This window comes from Hemiscyllium ocellatum, chromosome 19, assembly GCF_020745735.1.
Source record: "Hemiscyllium ocellatum isolate sHemOce1 chromosome 19, sHemOce1.pat.X.cur, whole genome shotgun sequence".
Classification (NCBI taxonomy): domain Eukaryota; kingdom Metazoa; phylum Chordata; class Chondrichthyes; order Orectolobiformes; family Hemiscylliidae; genus Hemiscyllium; species Hemiscyllium ocellatum.
In genome coordinates, this window is record NC_083419.1 from 59,152,467 (window position 1) to 59,168,440 (window position 15,974).

General features: G+C 41.8%; 1 protein-coding gene across 3 annotated transcripts in view; it reads left to right on the forward strand.

Moving 5' to 3' along the window:
* gxylt1b (glucoside xylosyltransferase 1b) overlaps positions 1–15,974 on the forward strand; it is an 84,406-nt gene that overhangs the window by 19,761 nt on the left and 48,671 nt on the right. For 2 of the 3 annotated variants that reach the window (XM_060839971.1, XM_060839973.1), the window contains exon 2: positions 2,760–2,852. The exons of the other annotated variant lie outside the window; for it this stretch is intronic. In XM_060839971.1, coding sequence (XP_060695954.1) covers positions 2,760–2,852 — 93 coding nt within the window. The remainder of the gene's footprint in view (positions 1–2,759; positions 2,853–15,974) is intronic. 3 annotated transcript variants of the gene reach the window in all.

Genomic DNA, 15,974 nt, shown 5'->3' on the forward strand with positions numbered 1-15,974 from the left:
CTAAATGGCCTATCCTGTATCTTGAGACATGGACTGGGAAATACAGAACCATGTGTCATCGGGAACATCCTTCCTGCGTTTGTCCCATCTAGTCGTGTAAGAATTTTGAGATACTCCATCATTCTTCTAAATTCCAGTGAATACAATTCTAACCAACTCAATCTATCCTCATATGGCAGTCTTGCAAACCCAGGAATAAACTTGGTAAACCTTCACTGCACTTCCTCAGTAGTAAGGCCAATAAGGAGACTCAAACTGTTCACACAGTCCCAGCTGTGGCCTTATCAGGACTGTGGACAATTTCAGCAAGATATCCCTGCTCCTGTACTTGACTTCTCTTGGCATTAAAACTAACATACCATTTGCCTACTGAACTGCCTACTTGATATCAGCGACTGGTGTAGAAAGACACAAAGTTTTTTCATTTCCCTCTTTCCTAATCTATCACCATTTGAGGTAATTTGTCTTTCTGTTTTTGTGATCAAAATGGCAACCTCACAATTAATTCACATTATACTTCATCTGCTATGCATTTGCCCACATACTCAATTTGTCCAAATCATAATGAAGCATTTCTGCATCTTTCTCATAGCTTACCCTCCCATCCAGCTTTGTGTCATCTGCAAGCCTGGAGATACTATATTTAGTTCTGTCATCTAAATCATTAATTATTAATATTACCAATATGGATTTAGGAACTGTTGAATGGCAGATAAGAGTATTTGTCAGTGGATATTCTCCACAATTATTTGCAATTCTGGTAAAGTTGGTGATGTGACCCATTCTCCCCTTGATTTTATAGATTTAATATCGTGGACCTTGGTCACAGGACAGACTTTCAAAATGTATGAATGATACAAACTTGGAAGCGTTGTGAACTTGAGGATATTAAAAATTCAGATGCTCATTTTTAAAAAAAGGCATGAATGAACAGGTGACAGATGAAGTTCAGTGTGGAAAAATACAAAGTGGTTCATTTTGACAGGAACAACAGATAATATAAAAGGCACATATCTTAAGGAGGTGCTAGAGTTGAGAGGTCTGGGTGTACATGTGCGTGAGTTGTTAAAGGAGGCAAGAAAGATTGGAAGAACAGTTTTTTAGCATTTCAGAACTGAGGTGGCACAATGGTAGTGTTCCCACCTCTTAACCAGAAGGCCAAGGTTCAAGTCCCACAGGCTCCAGAAATATATAATAACATATCTGAACAGGTTGATCAGAAAATAACCACTTACAACTATTTCAGAATAGACAAGAGAATATGGTCAACATCCTAAGTTGTCCCAAAGCATGCTTTCTTGATTATGATTAGCTATAAATGCACATCAGGTCATAAATCCTTTCTTGATCAGAATTGTTTTTCTGTGAATGTTGGAGGAAACCTGAACCAAGTGAGGACTGCAGATGCTGGAGGTCAGAGTTGAAGAGTGTTGTGCAGGAAAAGCTCCTTCCTAATGAAGAGCTTATGCCTGAAATGTCGACTCACCTCCTTGGATGCTGCCTGACCAGCTGTGCTTTTCCAACATCATACTGTTCAACATGGAAACCTGAACTGTTAGTGGTGTTGTTTGCAGTGATTAAAACAGGTCATGCTGTAGCCGACATGCAAAAAGAAAACACTTGACACATTGTGATGCAATGACATGACATGACTTGTGCATGTTAACTTTGCTAATTTAAAATATCTTGTCTGTAGTTTTGTGGTTTCATCAGATAGGAAAAAGAACTGGTTTATAAATTATGGCTACAACCAGTTTTCCTGTTACTCTTTTTCAGCATTAGGATTGGCTTTAATCTTTGAGGGATATATTGAAAAAAAACATATGGAGCTTTAAATTATTTTGGTTTTTTTTAAACAATTTTGTTAGACTAAGGAATTGCAACAGCAGCATCTGTGAAATTTGGCAGCCAATTTTTAAAAATTATTAATTGTTTCAGTTTTCTTGGCCCCCATTATAATTACAGGGGTGACATGAATGAGGCCAGACATTAGGCTGCTGGATCTAAATTTTTTTAGAGCCAAGTATGATTCTACCGTCTTTAATTCTTGTTCTCATACGCCTCACATTCCCGAATACATTATTCAGTGGGAGTGCTAGACTTAATTTTTGATTTATTAACAGCAATTAAGCTTTTCCCTGTTCAAGTTAGAAGATCTGAGGCTTTTAATTTTCACCTTTCATTCTTCTACGTGTTCAATGTCTGGCCTACACTAACCTAATAATGTGGTGTGCCTGTGTGGTCAGTTATCCCAATCCTTTTTAGTATATCTATCTTTGAAGAAATTCCTATTAAATATTCTTCAGTAGGTCATGATGCGTGAGAGATGCCCATAATCTCATGTCCCACAGCTCCAGCATGTTCTATTTTCAGTCTCAGCATCTTTTGTGAATTGAATTTGTTACTTATTTTTTTAAAAAGTGAAAAAGATATGTGCTCCTCTCAGGAGATGGTTCAAAGAACCTGCTAAGCTTGTAACTAAATACAGTGTATAGAAGGAAAATAAGAATTGTAAACATTCAAAATGCTTCACAAATGGCAGAAATTTCAGATATTCAGCAAAGAAATCAGAATTTAAAAAATAGATCCTTTTCGCACTTATTTCAGCTTCAGAATTTGTTTTTGTATAGAATTATTTAGATCATTTTTCTTGGTCAGGCTTTTAATGTTTCCTTTATGCTTGGAAATTTTTTTGCACATTGCTGTATAAAAAGAGAAGCTGTTTTCACACATGGCCTGCTTTCTTTTTATTCAATCAGGTGTAAGGATGTGTCTGTTTCTTTCTGGAATCCATATTGGATGCTGCCCACTGGTGTTTGTGCAGTGAACTGCTTTTGGGAATCTGCATTTAGGTAGGCTTCCTTGTAATTTGTATACAGAATAGTGTAATATACATACTGGTTTTCATGGGATTAGTGTTTATAGTGTTGTGGAGAGAAAAAATATGCCTGAATTTGGAACCTAAACAATAAGTAGTTCTTATTTGTGAGACACATGACAGTGCATCCTTATTCACATCGATGCAAATAAATCTTGTATGTGGTGAGGCATTGTTACTGAAATTTAGACTAATTGACCTTTGTTGTGTAGGTAACATATAGCATCTTTCAAATGCTTAAAGCTGTTGAGCAACATGATTGCAGCCATACTGCCTCTTAATTATGTTATTCCAGCAAATTTAAGTTCAAAGTCTTTTGCAAACTGTACTTGTGCAGAGCACAGAATAAATAATTTCAGTTAAGAATTGCGTGCTAAAGAGATCAGAGGTATAATTGTAAAACAGGGACAAAATGCTGGTGTAAGTCCCATCTTGTATTCAAGCTACAAATGGCTGTTTTACCTCATTATGAACTTATGTTGCTATGAATATTTTAGTGTTTTGAGCTCCAAAAGACCAAAATATCCATATTCTGAGCCTTAACATTGCCTGTTAGGTAAATTCGAAGTGAATCAATTTGTAATATTCCGAGATTTTGTTTGGCTCTGGTACTCCTGGGTTATTTTGCCACTTAACTATTCTTAACTTAATATATACATAACTGTTAGTTAATTGTTGTCATGGCCATTGGGTAAGGTCCTTCAAATGAATTAATGAATAAGTCAGTTGAGTGGCAGAGCCGGCAGGGGATGACCTGAGATCAAATAATTATCCAAAGTGACCTGATTTAGCTTTTAGAAATGAATACGACTCCAGAAGCCAACAAAAAAAACGAGCAAATAAAACAGCATGTTAATATATACTAATGAGTAACTGCGTTTAACGTAGTTTATTATTTATGCACTTGCATAGATTTCAGCCAAGCTCTCCATATTCTCTCGTGCCAGCTATGAAGCATACTTAAGTGCTGTAATCATCCCTTCTCTTCTATATCCTCCACCTCTGCCCATACAAATCACCCAGCAGGGCAATAGGACAGTTCTGACAGCCTGAGGCATTATGTAGCTGATCAGCTTTACGCTTCTTTAGTGTTGACCGGATATTGACGATTGATAATACTTTCTGAACTTTACATAAACATTAAATTTTAATTTAAAAATTCACAACCACTGCCTCCGCTGAAGTAAACTGATGTTTGAAATAGAACAATGTAGTTGATGATGTCTCCTTTCACAATGGATTGTGTAATAATTAGGAAAGTTAGTTCAATCCCACTCAGCATCCTGTCCTAACCACCCACATATTCACAAATGTAAGAATGACTCTCATCAGGCCCCAGGTACATTTATAGCATCTATTGATTTGCACATGAAACCTCCTTTGACTCTTCACCCTGAATAAGGTTTCTTGGAGGGTTTCCTGACAGTATGTTGACAGGCCAACAAGGGATGAGGCCATGTTAGATTTGGTACTGGGTAATGAACACGGACAGGTGTTAGATTTGGAAGTAGGTGAGCGCTTGGGTGATTGTGACCACAATTCTGTTATGTTTACTTTAGTGATGGAAAGGGACCGCACGGCAAGAGTTATAGCAGGGGCAAAGTCAATTCCGATGCAATTAGACAAGATTTAGGATGCATAGGATGGGGAAGGAATTTGCAAGGGATGGGCACAAATGAAATGTGGAGCTTATTCAAGGACCAGCTACTGTATGGGGAGGAAATTGTCGAGCGCCTGAGTCATGGTTTACTCTGAAAGTTAAATGTCTTGTCAGGAGGAAGGAGGATTATGTAAGATGAGATGTGATGGCTCAGTTAAGGCACTTGAGATTTACAGGTTAGCTAGGAAAGACCGAAAGAGAGAACTAAGAGGTGCCAGGAGGGGTCATGAGAAGTTGTTGCCGTATAAGATCAAGGAAAACCCTAAGGCTTTCTACAGGTATGTTGGGAATAAGTGACTGGAATAAGATTCTGGCCAGTCAAGCATAGTAGTGGGAAGTTGTGCGTGGAGTCAGGAGATAGGGAGAGCATTAAATGAATACTTTGTCAGTATTCACCTTAGAAAAAGACAATGTGGTCAAGGAGAATACTGAATTGCAGGCTCCTAGACTAGATGGGATTGAGGTGCGTAAGGAGAAGGGGTTAGCAATTCTGGAAAGTGTAAAAATAGATAAGTCCCTGGAGCCAGATGGGATTTATCTTCGGATTCTCTGGGAAGCCAAGGAAGAGATTGCTGAACCTTTGGCTTTGATCTTTGTGTCGTCATTGTCTTCAGGAATAGTGCCAGAAGACTGGAGGATAGCAAATGTTGTTCCCTTGTTCAATAAGAAGGGGAATAGAGACAACCCTGGAAATTATAGACCTATGAGCCTTACTTTGGTTGTGGGAAAAGTGTTGGAAAGGGTTTTAAGAGATTGGATTAATAATCCTCCAGAGATGAATAAGTTGATTAGGGATAGTCAACAGTGTTTTGTGAATGGTAGGGCATGTCTCACAAGCCTTTATTGAGTTCTTTTGAGAAGGTGACTAGACAGCTGGATGAAGGTAAAGCGGTTGATGTGTTGTTTCTGGATTTCAGTAAGGCATTTTGATAAGGTTCCCCACAGTAGGCTATTGCACAAAATACAGGGACATAGGATTGAGGGTGATTTAGCGTTTTGGATCAGAAATTGGCTAGCTAAAAGAAGACAGAGGGTGGTGGTTAATGGGGAATATTCATCCTGGAGTTCAGTTACTAGTGGTGTCCTGCAAGGATCTGTTGGGTTCACTGTTGTTTGTCATTTACAGAAATCCTCTGGATGATGGCATAAAAGGATGGATTAGTAAATTTACAGATGACACTAAGGTCGGTAGAGTTGTGGATAGTGCTGAAGCATGTTGCAGGTTACAGAAATACATAGATAAACTGCAAAACTGGGCTGAGAGGTGGCAAATGGAGTTTAATGTGGACAAGTGTGTGGTGATTCACTTTGGAAGGAGTAACAAGAATGCAGAGCACTGGGCTAATGTAAGATTCTTGATCGTGTCGATGAGCAGAGAGATCTCCGTGTTCTGGTATAGATTCTTGAAAGTTGCTACCCAGGTTTGACAGGGTTATTAAGAAGGCATATGATGTGTTAGCTTTTATTGGTAGAAGTATTGAGTTTCTGAGCCATTAGGTCGTGTTGCAGCTGTACAAAACTCTGGTGCAGTCACATTTGGAGTATTGTGTACAGTTCTGGTCACTGCATCATAGGAAGAATGTAGAAGCTTTCAGAGGAGATTTACGAGGATGTTGCCTGGTATGGAGAGAAGGCCTTAAGAAAAAGGGCTGAGGGACTTGAGTCTGTTTTTGTTAAAAGGTTGAGAGGCTACTTAATTGAGACATACAAGATAATCAGAGGGTTAAAAAGGGGGGACAGTGAGCCTTTTTCCCTCAGATGGTGATGGCTAGCATGAGGGACCATAGTTTTAAATTGAGGCATGATAAATATCGAGCAAATGTCAGAGTCTCTTTACTCAGAGTAGTAGGGGCGTGGAACGCACTGCCTGCAACAACAGTAGACTCTCCAACTTTAAGAGTATTTAAATGGTCATTGGATAGGCATGTGGGCGAGAATGGAATAGTGTAGGTTAGATGGGCTTCAGATTGGTTCCACAGGTTGGGACAACACCGAGGGCCAAAGGGCCTCTACAGCACTGTAATGTTTTATGTTCTAAGACTTCACCAACTTCGAGGCTGAGGCATAAGAATAGCAAGGAAAAGACCATGGAGCATATGCAAGGCAGTCTTGGAGGAGGTTGAGCTTAGGACCCCATTAGGGGTTGTGGCACATAATTTGAGGAACCAGGACATCCGTAATGTGAGCTTATTGAACTTGACCATGTTTCAGCATTTGAACATAGCTTGCCTCAGGTTCGCAAGGAAAAAGAAATCATTCCTCAAAAACATTGACATAACTCCAGAGGTTAGTATCTGATCATCAAGTCATTCTTTATTTACAAATGGAGAGTCTGTGATACTGATCCAGTTCCATTACAGCCAGGTCTGAATAAACAGGATGTCTGACATGCCTGTCCTTATCTGTCAGTAAAAAGTGAGGTCTGCAGATGCTGGAGATCAGAGCTGAAAATGTGTTGCTGGTTAAAGCACAGCAGGTCAGGCAGCATCCAAGGAACAGGAAATTCGACGTTTCGGGCCAGAGCCCTTCATCAAGAATGAGGAGAGGGTGCCAGGCAGGCTAAGATAAAAGGTAGGGAGGAGGGATGTGGGGGAGGGGCGATGGAGATGTGATAGGTGGAAGGAGGTCAAGGTGAGGGTGATAGGCCGAAGTGGGGTGGGGGCGGACAGGTCAGGAAGAGGATTGCAGGTTGGGAGGGCGGTGCTGAGTTCAAGGGAATCGACTGAGACAAGGTGGGGGGAGGGGAAATGAGGAAACTGGAGAAATCTGAGTTCATCCCTTGTGGTTGGAGGGTTCCCAGGCGGAAGATGAGGCGCTCTTCCTCCAACCGTCGTGTTGTTATGTTCTGGCGATGGAGGAGTCCAAGGACCTGCATGTCTTCGGTGGAATGGGAGGGAGAGTTAAAGTGCTGAGCCACGGGGTGGTTGGGTTGGTTGGTCTGGGCGTCCCAGAGGTGTTCCCTGAAGCATTCTGCAAGTAGGCGGCCTGTCTCCCCAATATGGAGGAGGCCACGTCGGGTGCAGCGGATGCAATAGATGATGTGTGTGGAGGTGCAGGTGAATTCGTGGCGGATATGGAAGGATCCCTTGGGGCCTTGGAGAGAAGTAAGGGAGGAGGTGTGGGCGCAAGTTTTGCATTTCCTGTGGTTGCAGGGGAAGATGCCGGGAGTGGAGGTTGGGTTGGTGGGGGGTGTGGACCAGAGAGGGAGTCACGAAGGGAGTGGTCTTTGCAGAATGCTGATAGGGGAGGGGAGGGAAATATATCCCTGGTGGTGGGGTCCGTTTGGAGTTGGCGGATGATACGCTGTATACATAGGTTGGTGGGGCGGGTCTCAAGGGCGGAGGAGCGGGAAGTGGAGGAGATGCGGTGGAGGGCATCGTCGATCACGTCTGGGGGGAATCTGCGGTCCTTGAAGAAGGAGGCCACCTGGGCTGTACGGTATTGGAACTGGTCCTCCTGGCTCCCAGAACATCGCCAGAACATAACACGACGGTTGGAGGAAGAGCGCCTCATCTTCCGCCTGGGAACCCTCCAACCACAAGGATGAACTCAGATTTCTCCAGTTTCCTCATTTCCCCTCCCCCCACCTTGTCTCAGTCGATTCCCTTGAACTCAGCACCGCCCTCCTAACCTGCAATCCTCTTCCTGACCTCTCCGTCCCCACCTCACTCCAGCCTATCACCCTCACCTTGACCTCCTTCCACCTATCACATCTCCATCGCCCCTCCCCCACGTCCCTCCTCCCTACCTTTTATCTTAGCCTGCATGGCACCCTCTCCTCATTCCTGATGAAGGGCTCTGGCCCGAAACGTCGAATTTCCTATTCCTTGGATGCTGCCTGACCTGCTGTGCTTTAACCAGCAACACATTTTCAGCTCTGTCCTTATTTGTCAGCCAGGGTTGTCTGATTAGAACAAGGTAAAAGCCAAATTTTCTCTCATTCTATAAGGTCTACCTGGCTGACCTCGTCATAATCACTACAATCCTTCCCTCTGAGTCTGAGGATATAGGCAGGGTTTTTTTTTTAAGCTCCTCCTGGGGCGTTTTAGCACTGGGGTCAGGTTCCTCTAACTCTGCTTCAGGCGGCAAAGATAATGAGGTGGTGACATCCGTCATGTCCATCTCAGATTCTGAGGTAGTTGCTTGACAGAGAAGGAGAATCCACAAGTTCTGGAAGAGATGCAAAGGCTGTTGAAGAGCCAGGCACATGTTGCTCCTGCACCATTTGTGTGTATACAGCTTTTATGTGGTCCACATGCTTGGTCAGGACTGTCACATCTCTAGAACTTTATACATCACTGAACCTGAGCTCATGTTGATCATGCCTCATACCTGTGCAGGACCATTCCCATGGTTCCTACACCAAACTTCATCCGCTAAAATAAACTGTCTCTCGCTTATCAGAGTGTTGTTTCCAGCACTGGTGTTCTTGATGCCGTTCCCCCCACCTCCCCAGATCTGGAAAGATCAGATTTGACCTGGTGCAAAGTCTTCACCCCATTAGCAACTCTGCTGGCATTATCCCTGTAGTTGCATTAGGGGTGGTCTTTTAGTCGATATGCACTGGGACAATTTGATATTTAGTGAAGCTATAGGTTGTTCTTTTTAGCCTACCTTCAAAGTTTGGTACGTTCCTTCTGCCAGACTATTAAAAGATGGATGTTATGGAGATGTCCTTAAATGTTGAATGCCATTTGACTTTAGGAAATGCTCAAGTTCCCCACTGGTAAGTGATGGACTTTCACGTGACCAGTGCTTATGAGAGTTCCATATATTGACATTCTGGGCACTGACCTAACAACAAGGCTATATCTACATCCAGTGCTGGTGACCAGATCTAAATCCTTGCTAACACCTTCATTTTAGAAACCCAGATGACCCCAGTGGAGTTCCACCAGAATTTGGTGGCGATGTTCAATCAATCTTGCTCCCCATCATAATATTCTGGTGATCTGGTCTCCCTGGTCCAAAAAGGTTTCAATTCTGGTTGTAATGACCCTTTGGGTTCCTCCACATCACCAACTATTTCTATTTTGCCAGGACTGGATTTTTCTGCATCCAAAGTTGGATATTGTCAGCTGTATCTAGAAATGTATCCAGCCTTTATGGACTCTTGCACCAGTGGTGGCACTGCCACTGGATCTGCCAGCAAGAGGCAGCTGAATGTATCTGCATTTGCTACTTAGCCTTCAAGAAAATGTTATAAGTTGTAATTATACGCGTTTAGGATTAGAGTCCAACACTGAATTTGGCCTCAAGCTATGGCTGGTGTACTGCCTTTCCTCTTAAGTAGACCTAGCAGGGATTTGTAATATTATTACAAATTTATATCTGTAAAGGTATTGGTGGATATTCCAGGCTGTGCGCTCTCCTGGATACTGGCCTATGAATCTCTTACTCAACTTATGTCTAATCGGGTTCTTTTGCTGTCTCAAGCCTGCATTCTGGCAGCAATAACGATGGCTTACTGGCCCCCCTCCTGAAATTTTTAACCATTTGGCCATGCGTTTGTTTGGGGGTTTGCTGCTAATTGACCTAGAGTCACTCTGTTCAGGACATGTCCTCACTGAGGCTATGCATTTGCCTTCACTCAAGTGGTGTTCCCCCAGCTCAGTCAGACTGGCAAGGGTCAAGAGTGCGATGCTGAAAAAGCACAGCAGGTCAGGCAACATCCAAAGAGCAGGAGAATTGAAGTTTCGGGCAAGAACCCTTCATCAGGAATAAGGCTGGGAGCCTCTGGGGTGGAAAGATAAATAGGAGGGGGGTGGGGCTGGGGGGACAGTAGCTGAGATTGCGATAGTTCGATGGAGGTGTGGGTAATGATGATAGATAGGAGGAGTGGGTAGAGCAGATAGGTGAGAACCAAAATGGACTGGTAGGACAGGTCATAAGGGTGGTGCTGTGCTGGAAGGTTGGAACTAGGATAAGGTGAGGGGAGGAGAAACTGGTGAAATCCACATTGATGCCATAGGATTGCAGGGTCCCGAGGCGGAAGTTGAGGCATTATTCTTCTGTGGTTGGGGTGTGGTGATGGAGGAGGCCATGTCCTTGGTGGAGTGGGAGGGGTAATTGAAATGTTCAGCTATTGGGTGGTGGGGTTGATTGATGCGTGTGTCCTGGAGATGTTCTCTGACACGCCGTGTGAGTAGGCATCCTGTCTCCCCAATGTAGCGAGACCGCATCAGGAGAAACCGATACAGTAAATGACATGTGGAAGTGCAGGTGAAACTTTGGATGTGGAAGCCTCGTTTGGGGCCTTGGACAGAGGTAAGGAGAGAGGTGTGGGTGCAGGTTTGCAATTCCTGCAGTAGCAGAGGAAGGTGCAGGGAAGGGAGGGTGGGTTGTTAGGGACCATGGACTTAAAAGGCAGTTGCGGAAAGAACCGTCTTTATGGAAAGCAGATTGGTTGGGGAGATATGGTCTGTTTGTAGGTGGTGGAAATGGCAGAGGATGATGCAATGTATACAACTGATGAGGGTGTTCCATTCCATAGAAATACCCTGCTGTGCTCATATGCTCCACTTGCCAATTTTCCAATGATAAAACTAGTTGTATTGCCTGTTTGAAGTCCTGTTGGGCTTCAGCTCGAAGTTGCTTTTGCATGGCTGCATCATTAATACCAAATGGGGTCTCAGCATCTCATTAAGGGTTAAGCCAAAGTCACACACTTCTGTCAATCATCTTTACCTTGTCAAAAATACCAATACAGATTCCCCTGCTTCTCGAATTGCTGAGTAAAATCCAATAGTGTTTCAGGATTAGAGAGACTTGGAGGTTGTGATATGCCTTAACGAAATCCATCTTGAAAGCTTTTAATGACTGGTGCCTCAGGGAAAGTTAAACTCCTAATAACTGAAAAAACTGCAGATCCGCAAGCTGTCAGGAGGATGATTTGTTGTTTTCCATCTGCTCCAATGTCATTTGCCCAGAAAAAAAAACTCGAATCTTTCCACATACTGAGCCCAGTCTTCGACAGCAGGATTCAAAGAGGCAAGTTTCCCAAATAACAGCATGATGCCAGAAATGCATATCCCAACTCAAGATGCCTGTTGCGAGCAAATTTCATCAGGGCGTGCTTTTCTCTTATCACCACTGAAATAACTCCACAGAGGCCAGTTTCCTGTCACCAAATTACGCTTATTTACATGTGGGAAGTCCTTGACACTGATCTAGCTCCCTCAGAGTGAACAGGTTGTGTGACACACCAATGCTTATGTCGACTGGAGCTCTGATTGGACCAGATTCATTGGTCCAATCAAGGAACCCATACTTGAGATCAACCTGGCTGACCGCTTTACAATCAATACAAACAGCTTAATCAGATTTTAATCCTTTTCCGACCCTTTTCACTGCAATGTTCAAGCACAGAAATAGTGTTATTGAGAGAGAAAGTCATGTGGTAGTCATGTTTGAGATGTGAGTACAATTTTTACATCAAAAGTTGTTCAGAGACATGTATCATTGAGGAATTACTGCAGTTTCATTGGTTTCCAGTCAAAAATTAAGGAAAGGCCTTGGCTGGTTCTTCAGATTCTGCCACAGTACTTTCCCGTAGCAACACAGAATGTCTTTCAGTGTCTTGGCCAACAATTATCTGTTTGTTTTCAGATTCCTCCTCTTCGTTAACTTTTAATGTAAAAAAAATGATTTGGTTATTTTTCTCTAAATTAGGGAATTAAAAATAGTCAGTCAACTTATTGGGTATGCATACAAATATGAATCACTATATGGCAAGAATGAAAGGCTGAAATACTTTTATACAGACCATTCCGCTGAACATAAGACAAAGAAAAGAGTGGCAGCTTTCTATAAGCCCTAGAACTGGGGTGGTAAAACAGATGGAAAATTGGCGTGTCTCTTCTGCCTAAACTCTGAAATGTAACACTAACCTTAACCCATAATAGTGCAGTATCTTAAATGATGTTAAAGCTTTTGCTATTTTTTTAAAAAATGTCTTATTGTTTCCAGTATCCTGGTTGATACTTGTTGGTCTGTTCATATTTTTCTCCTTTCTTCGGCTTTGTAATAGTTGGATTCAACTGAGTGACTTGCAAAGCAGTTTCAGAGGGCAGTTAAGTCAGAAACATATTGCTTTGGGTTCAGAGCAATGTGTAGGTTAGACCAGGTAATACTGCTGGAATCTTTTCCCTAAATGGCCTTAGTAAAAAAAAACCCAAAGAACTGAGGATGCTAGAAATCAGAAACAAAAACAGAAATCGCTGGTAAAGCTCAGTAGGTCTGGCAGCATCTCTGAAGAAAAGTTAGAGTTAACGTTTCGGGTCTGATGTCCTTTCCTCAGATTACGTGGATGCCATTAGGCTTTTAATTCCTTTTTTTTTTAAAAGCAAATTCAAGTTTTATGGTGGAATTTGAACCCAATCATAGCAACCAGAGTAGGTTTTTCAGCCGTTGAGCCTACTCTGCCATTTAATGCAATCATAGCTGGTCGAAAACATCGATGCCTTTTACCCACACTATTCCCATAACCCTTTATGACAATGATAATCGAACATTTGTCAACCTCAACTTCAAATATACTTGGAGCCTGAACTTTATTAGCTGTCTGGAGCAGGTATTTCTAAAGATTCACTACCCCCTGAGTAAAATAGAATTTCTCCTCCTAGGTCCTAAATGGGAAGCCCCTTATTTTTAAATTGTGTACACTGGTTCAACACTCCTCCACCAGGTGAAACCTCTTAACTACCTGTCTATCACTTCAAGTATGCTTTAGGTCGCAGTGAGGAGTTACGGACATACAGGCTGTTTTCCAAGTCTCTGTTCATAGGTCAGTCTTGCCATCCCAGCTACAATACTGTCCTTACTAAGATAAAGAGACCAAAACTGCGCAACCTACTCCAGGTGTTTTATAACCAAGCTACTTTAGAATTATTGTATTTTATACTCCTTTCCTTCACATAATAAGCTTCTGTTCATTTCCCAGTTCCCTACAAATGCAACTGAATGATCAAAGAAGGATATCATGTTGGAAACCTGAATCATTCTCCATCATCACTTAAAGTTACTTAATAAAAATGCCAAAAGTCTAGTCACTACTTCTCGCAGCACATCCTAAAACAGCAAGAGCACTCTGGGGTTAATCACCAGTCACTGAGTTCAGAGCCTTGGTTTACAAACAAATATTGAGATGCAACATCACCGAGAAGCAAGTTGGTGGTTGGTTGGTAAATCAGTGACATGAATAAAGGGGGTCCTGTAGCTCAGTGCACTTAGTGCACAGTGTTAAATGCCATTTAGTATATTGCACAAACAGGCTTATGGTTTCAGTGGGTGTATATAATATTATTATTGATGGAGAATTGATTGATTGATTAATGGCAAATTATGAATATTGAAGTCCCCCAAGGATCTCTGCTAGACCCTTAATTACTTAAAGATACACAATTAAGCTGAATGGAGGAACTGACTATGTATAGTTGCTAGGTTTACTCTTGATACAGTGGGTGGCAAAAAAGTAGTGTAAAATGAAAAAATATGAACTCCTCCACTTTGGATGAAGAGGAAAGCACTATTTTGTTTAAACAAAAAAAATCAAGACTGTAGTGATTATATTTTGGACCATGAATTACAAACACAGTATGCAGTCAAAGTAAGTCATTCAGAAGTGAAATTGCCTTAGTTGCAACCAGAAAGGAATGTAAAAGGAGAGGTTTGCTTTAGTCATAGAGTACTGTGTACCATTTTGGTTATCCGTGAGAACTCCTCAGAAAACGTTCAGAGAACATCCACTTAACTATCTAGAATGGAGGGAGTTATAAGGAAATGTTGAGCAGAATGGGCCTGTATTCACCAGTGTTTAGAAGAATATGAGATGATCTCCATAAAGCATGTCAGACCTTGAAGACAGTTTTCAAGAGATTCATTTTGAATCAAATTGTCTATATCTAATAGAATCTTGGCTGAACCTCAAATCTTCCTTCATTCGTCGTTCTCTAATCCTACTAGCTTTACTTTTCACTCTAACAAGAATATAATGACTCTGAACTCTTGTGACAGTTTTGAAAACATCCCACTTATCAGCCACCCTTTACCTGCGAACAGTCTGCTCCAATCAATTTGTGCAAGTTCTTGTCTTATACCATTAAATTTTGTCTGATTCCAATTAAAATGTTTAATTGTTATGGAAGGCTTATCCCTTTCCATAACTATTTTAAAAGAAATGGAATCATGATCACAAGACCCAAAGTTGTCCCATACTATCACTTCAGTCAATTGTCTTATCGCATTACCTAAGCGAAGATCCAGTTTTGCGCCTTCTGTAATATGAACATTTTATATATTGGTAAAGAAAATTATGGCTTTTAAATTTATGGTGATTACACCAAAGGTGCAAACAGTCCCTGGCAATAGCATTCTGGGGAGGATTCTGGGTAATTAAAGATGGAGGAGGGGAAACATTTCTGGCTGTAACATCTGCTCCTTTTGAGGTATTTTAGGTATTTGAGGTGATTTCCTCAAATTCCAGGAGCAGCAATTACTGTTTTATATGCTGTTGCATTGTTTTGGAACTTTGGGGGAAAAAAAAAGTCAAAACAACGGCAGTTTTAAAAGGGACAAGAACAGACAAAGGAAGCACATGGTGAGGGCAGTGCAGGAGAGAGAGAACCTGCACAATTACTGCCTTTGGTGTTTTTGAATTCAGTATCGCTGGACATCGGAGTGCACCTGGGAAAATTAAGAAAGAGCATTTCACAACTAATCTTGGAGGAACCTGTTGGGTGAAGTTCACAACACAGGTTTAATCATTATTTTAAGTCTCTCCAATAGAAAGGCTGCAGTAGTAAGTACAGTGGGTTCTTTTTTGATATGTTTTTGGAGATAGTCTCTTGATTAAACTTGAAACATAAGCCATAACTATTAATTTAACCAGGTGCAGTGTTTTGTAGAGGAATAAGACAGTGTTATTTTCTGGGTCTGTAGACTGTAAAGGAGAAAAAATGGCCTTTGCAGTGATATGTAGTACTTGCCAGGTGGTGGGAGTTTAAAGAGAGTTTAAGGGTTATTGCAGATTATATCTGCAATAAATGCTGTTGGATACGAATCTTACCAAATCGAATGGATCGGTTGGAGAGAGAGAAGCGATGAGGGATTTGCAACAGTATGTGATGGATGGTAGTTATAGGAAGGAGTAGGGAGATGTCTTGGATCCATGGGTTAACACCAGGAAGGGTAAGAGAGGTAGGCAGCTATTGCAGGAGTCTTTTGTGGATATACCCATTTCAAACAGATATGCTGTTTTTGAAAATGTAGGGGGTGATGGATTCTCAGGGGAACGTAGCACGAACAGCCAAGTTTCTGGTATTGAGACTGGCTCTAGCAACAAGGGGTATGTCGGCTTTCAAGAGATCAATTGTGTTCGGGGATTCTGTAGTCAAAGGTACAGACAGACGTTTCTGTGGCCAGCAGATAAAAAGCAGA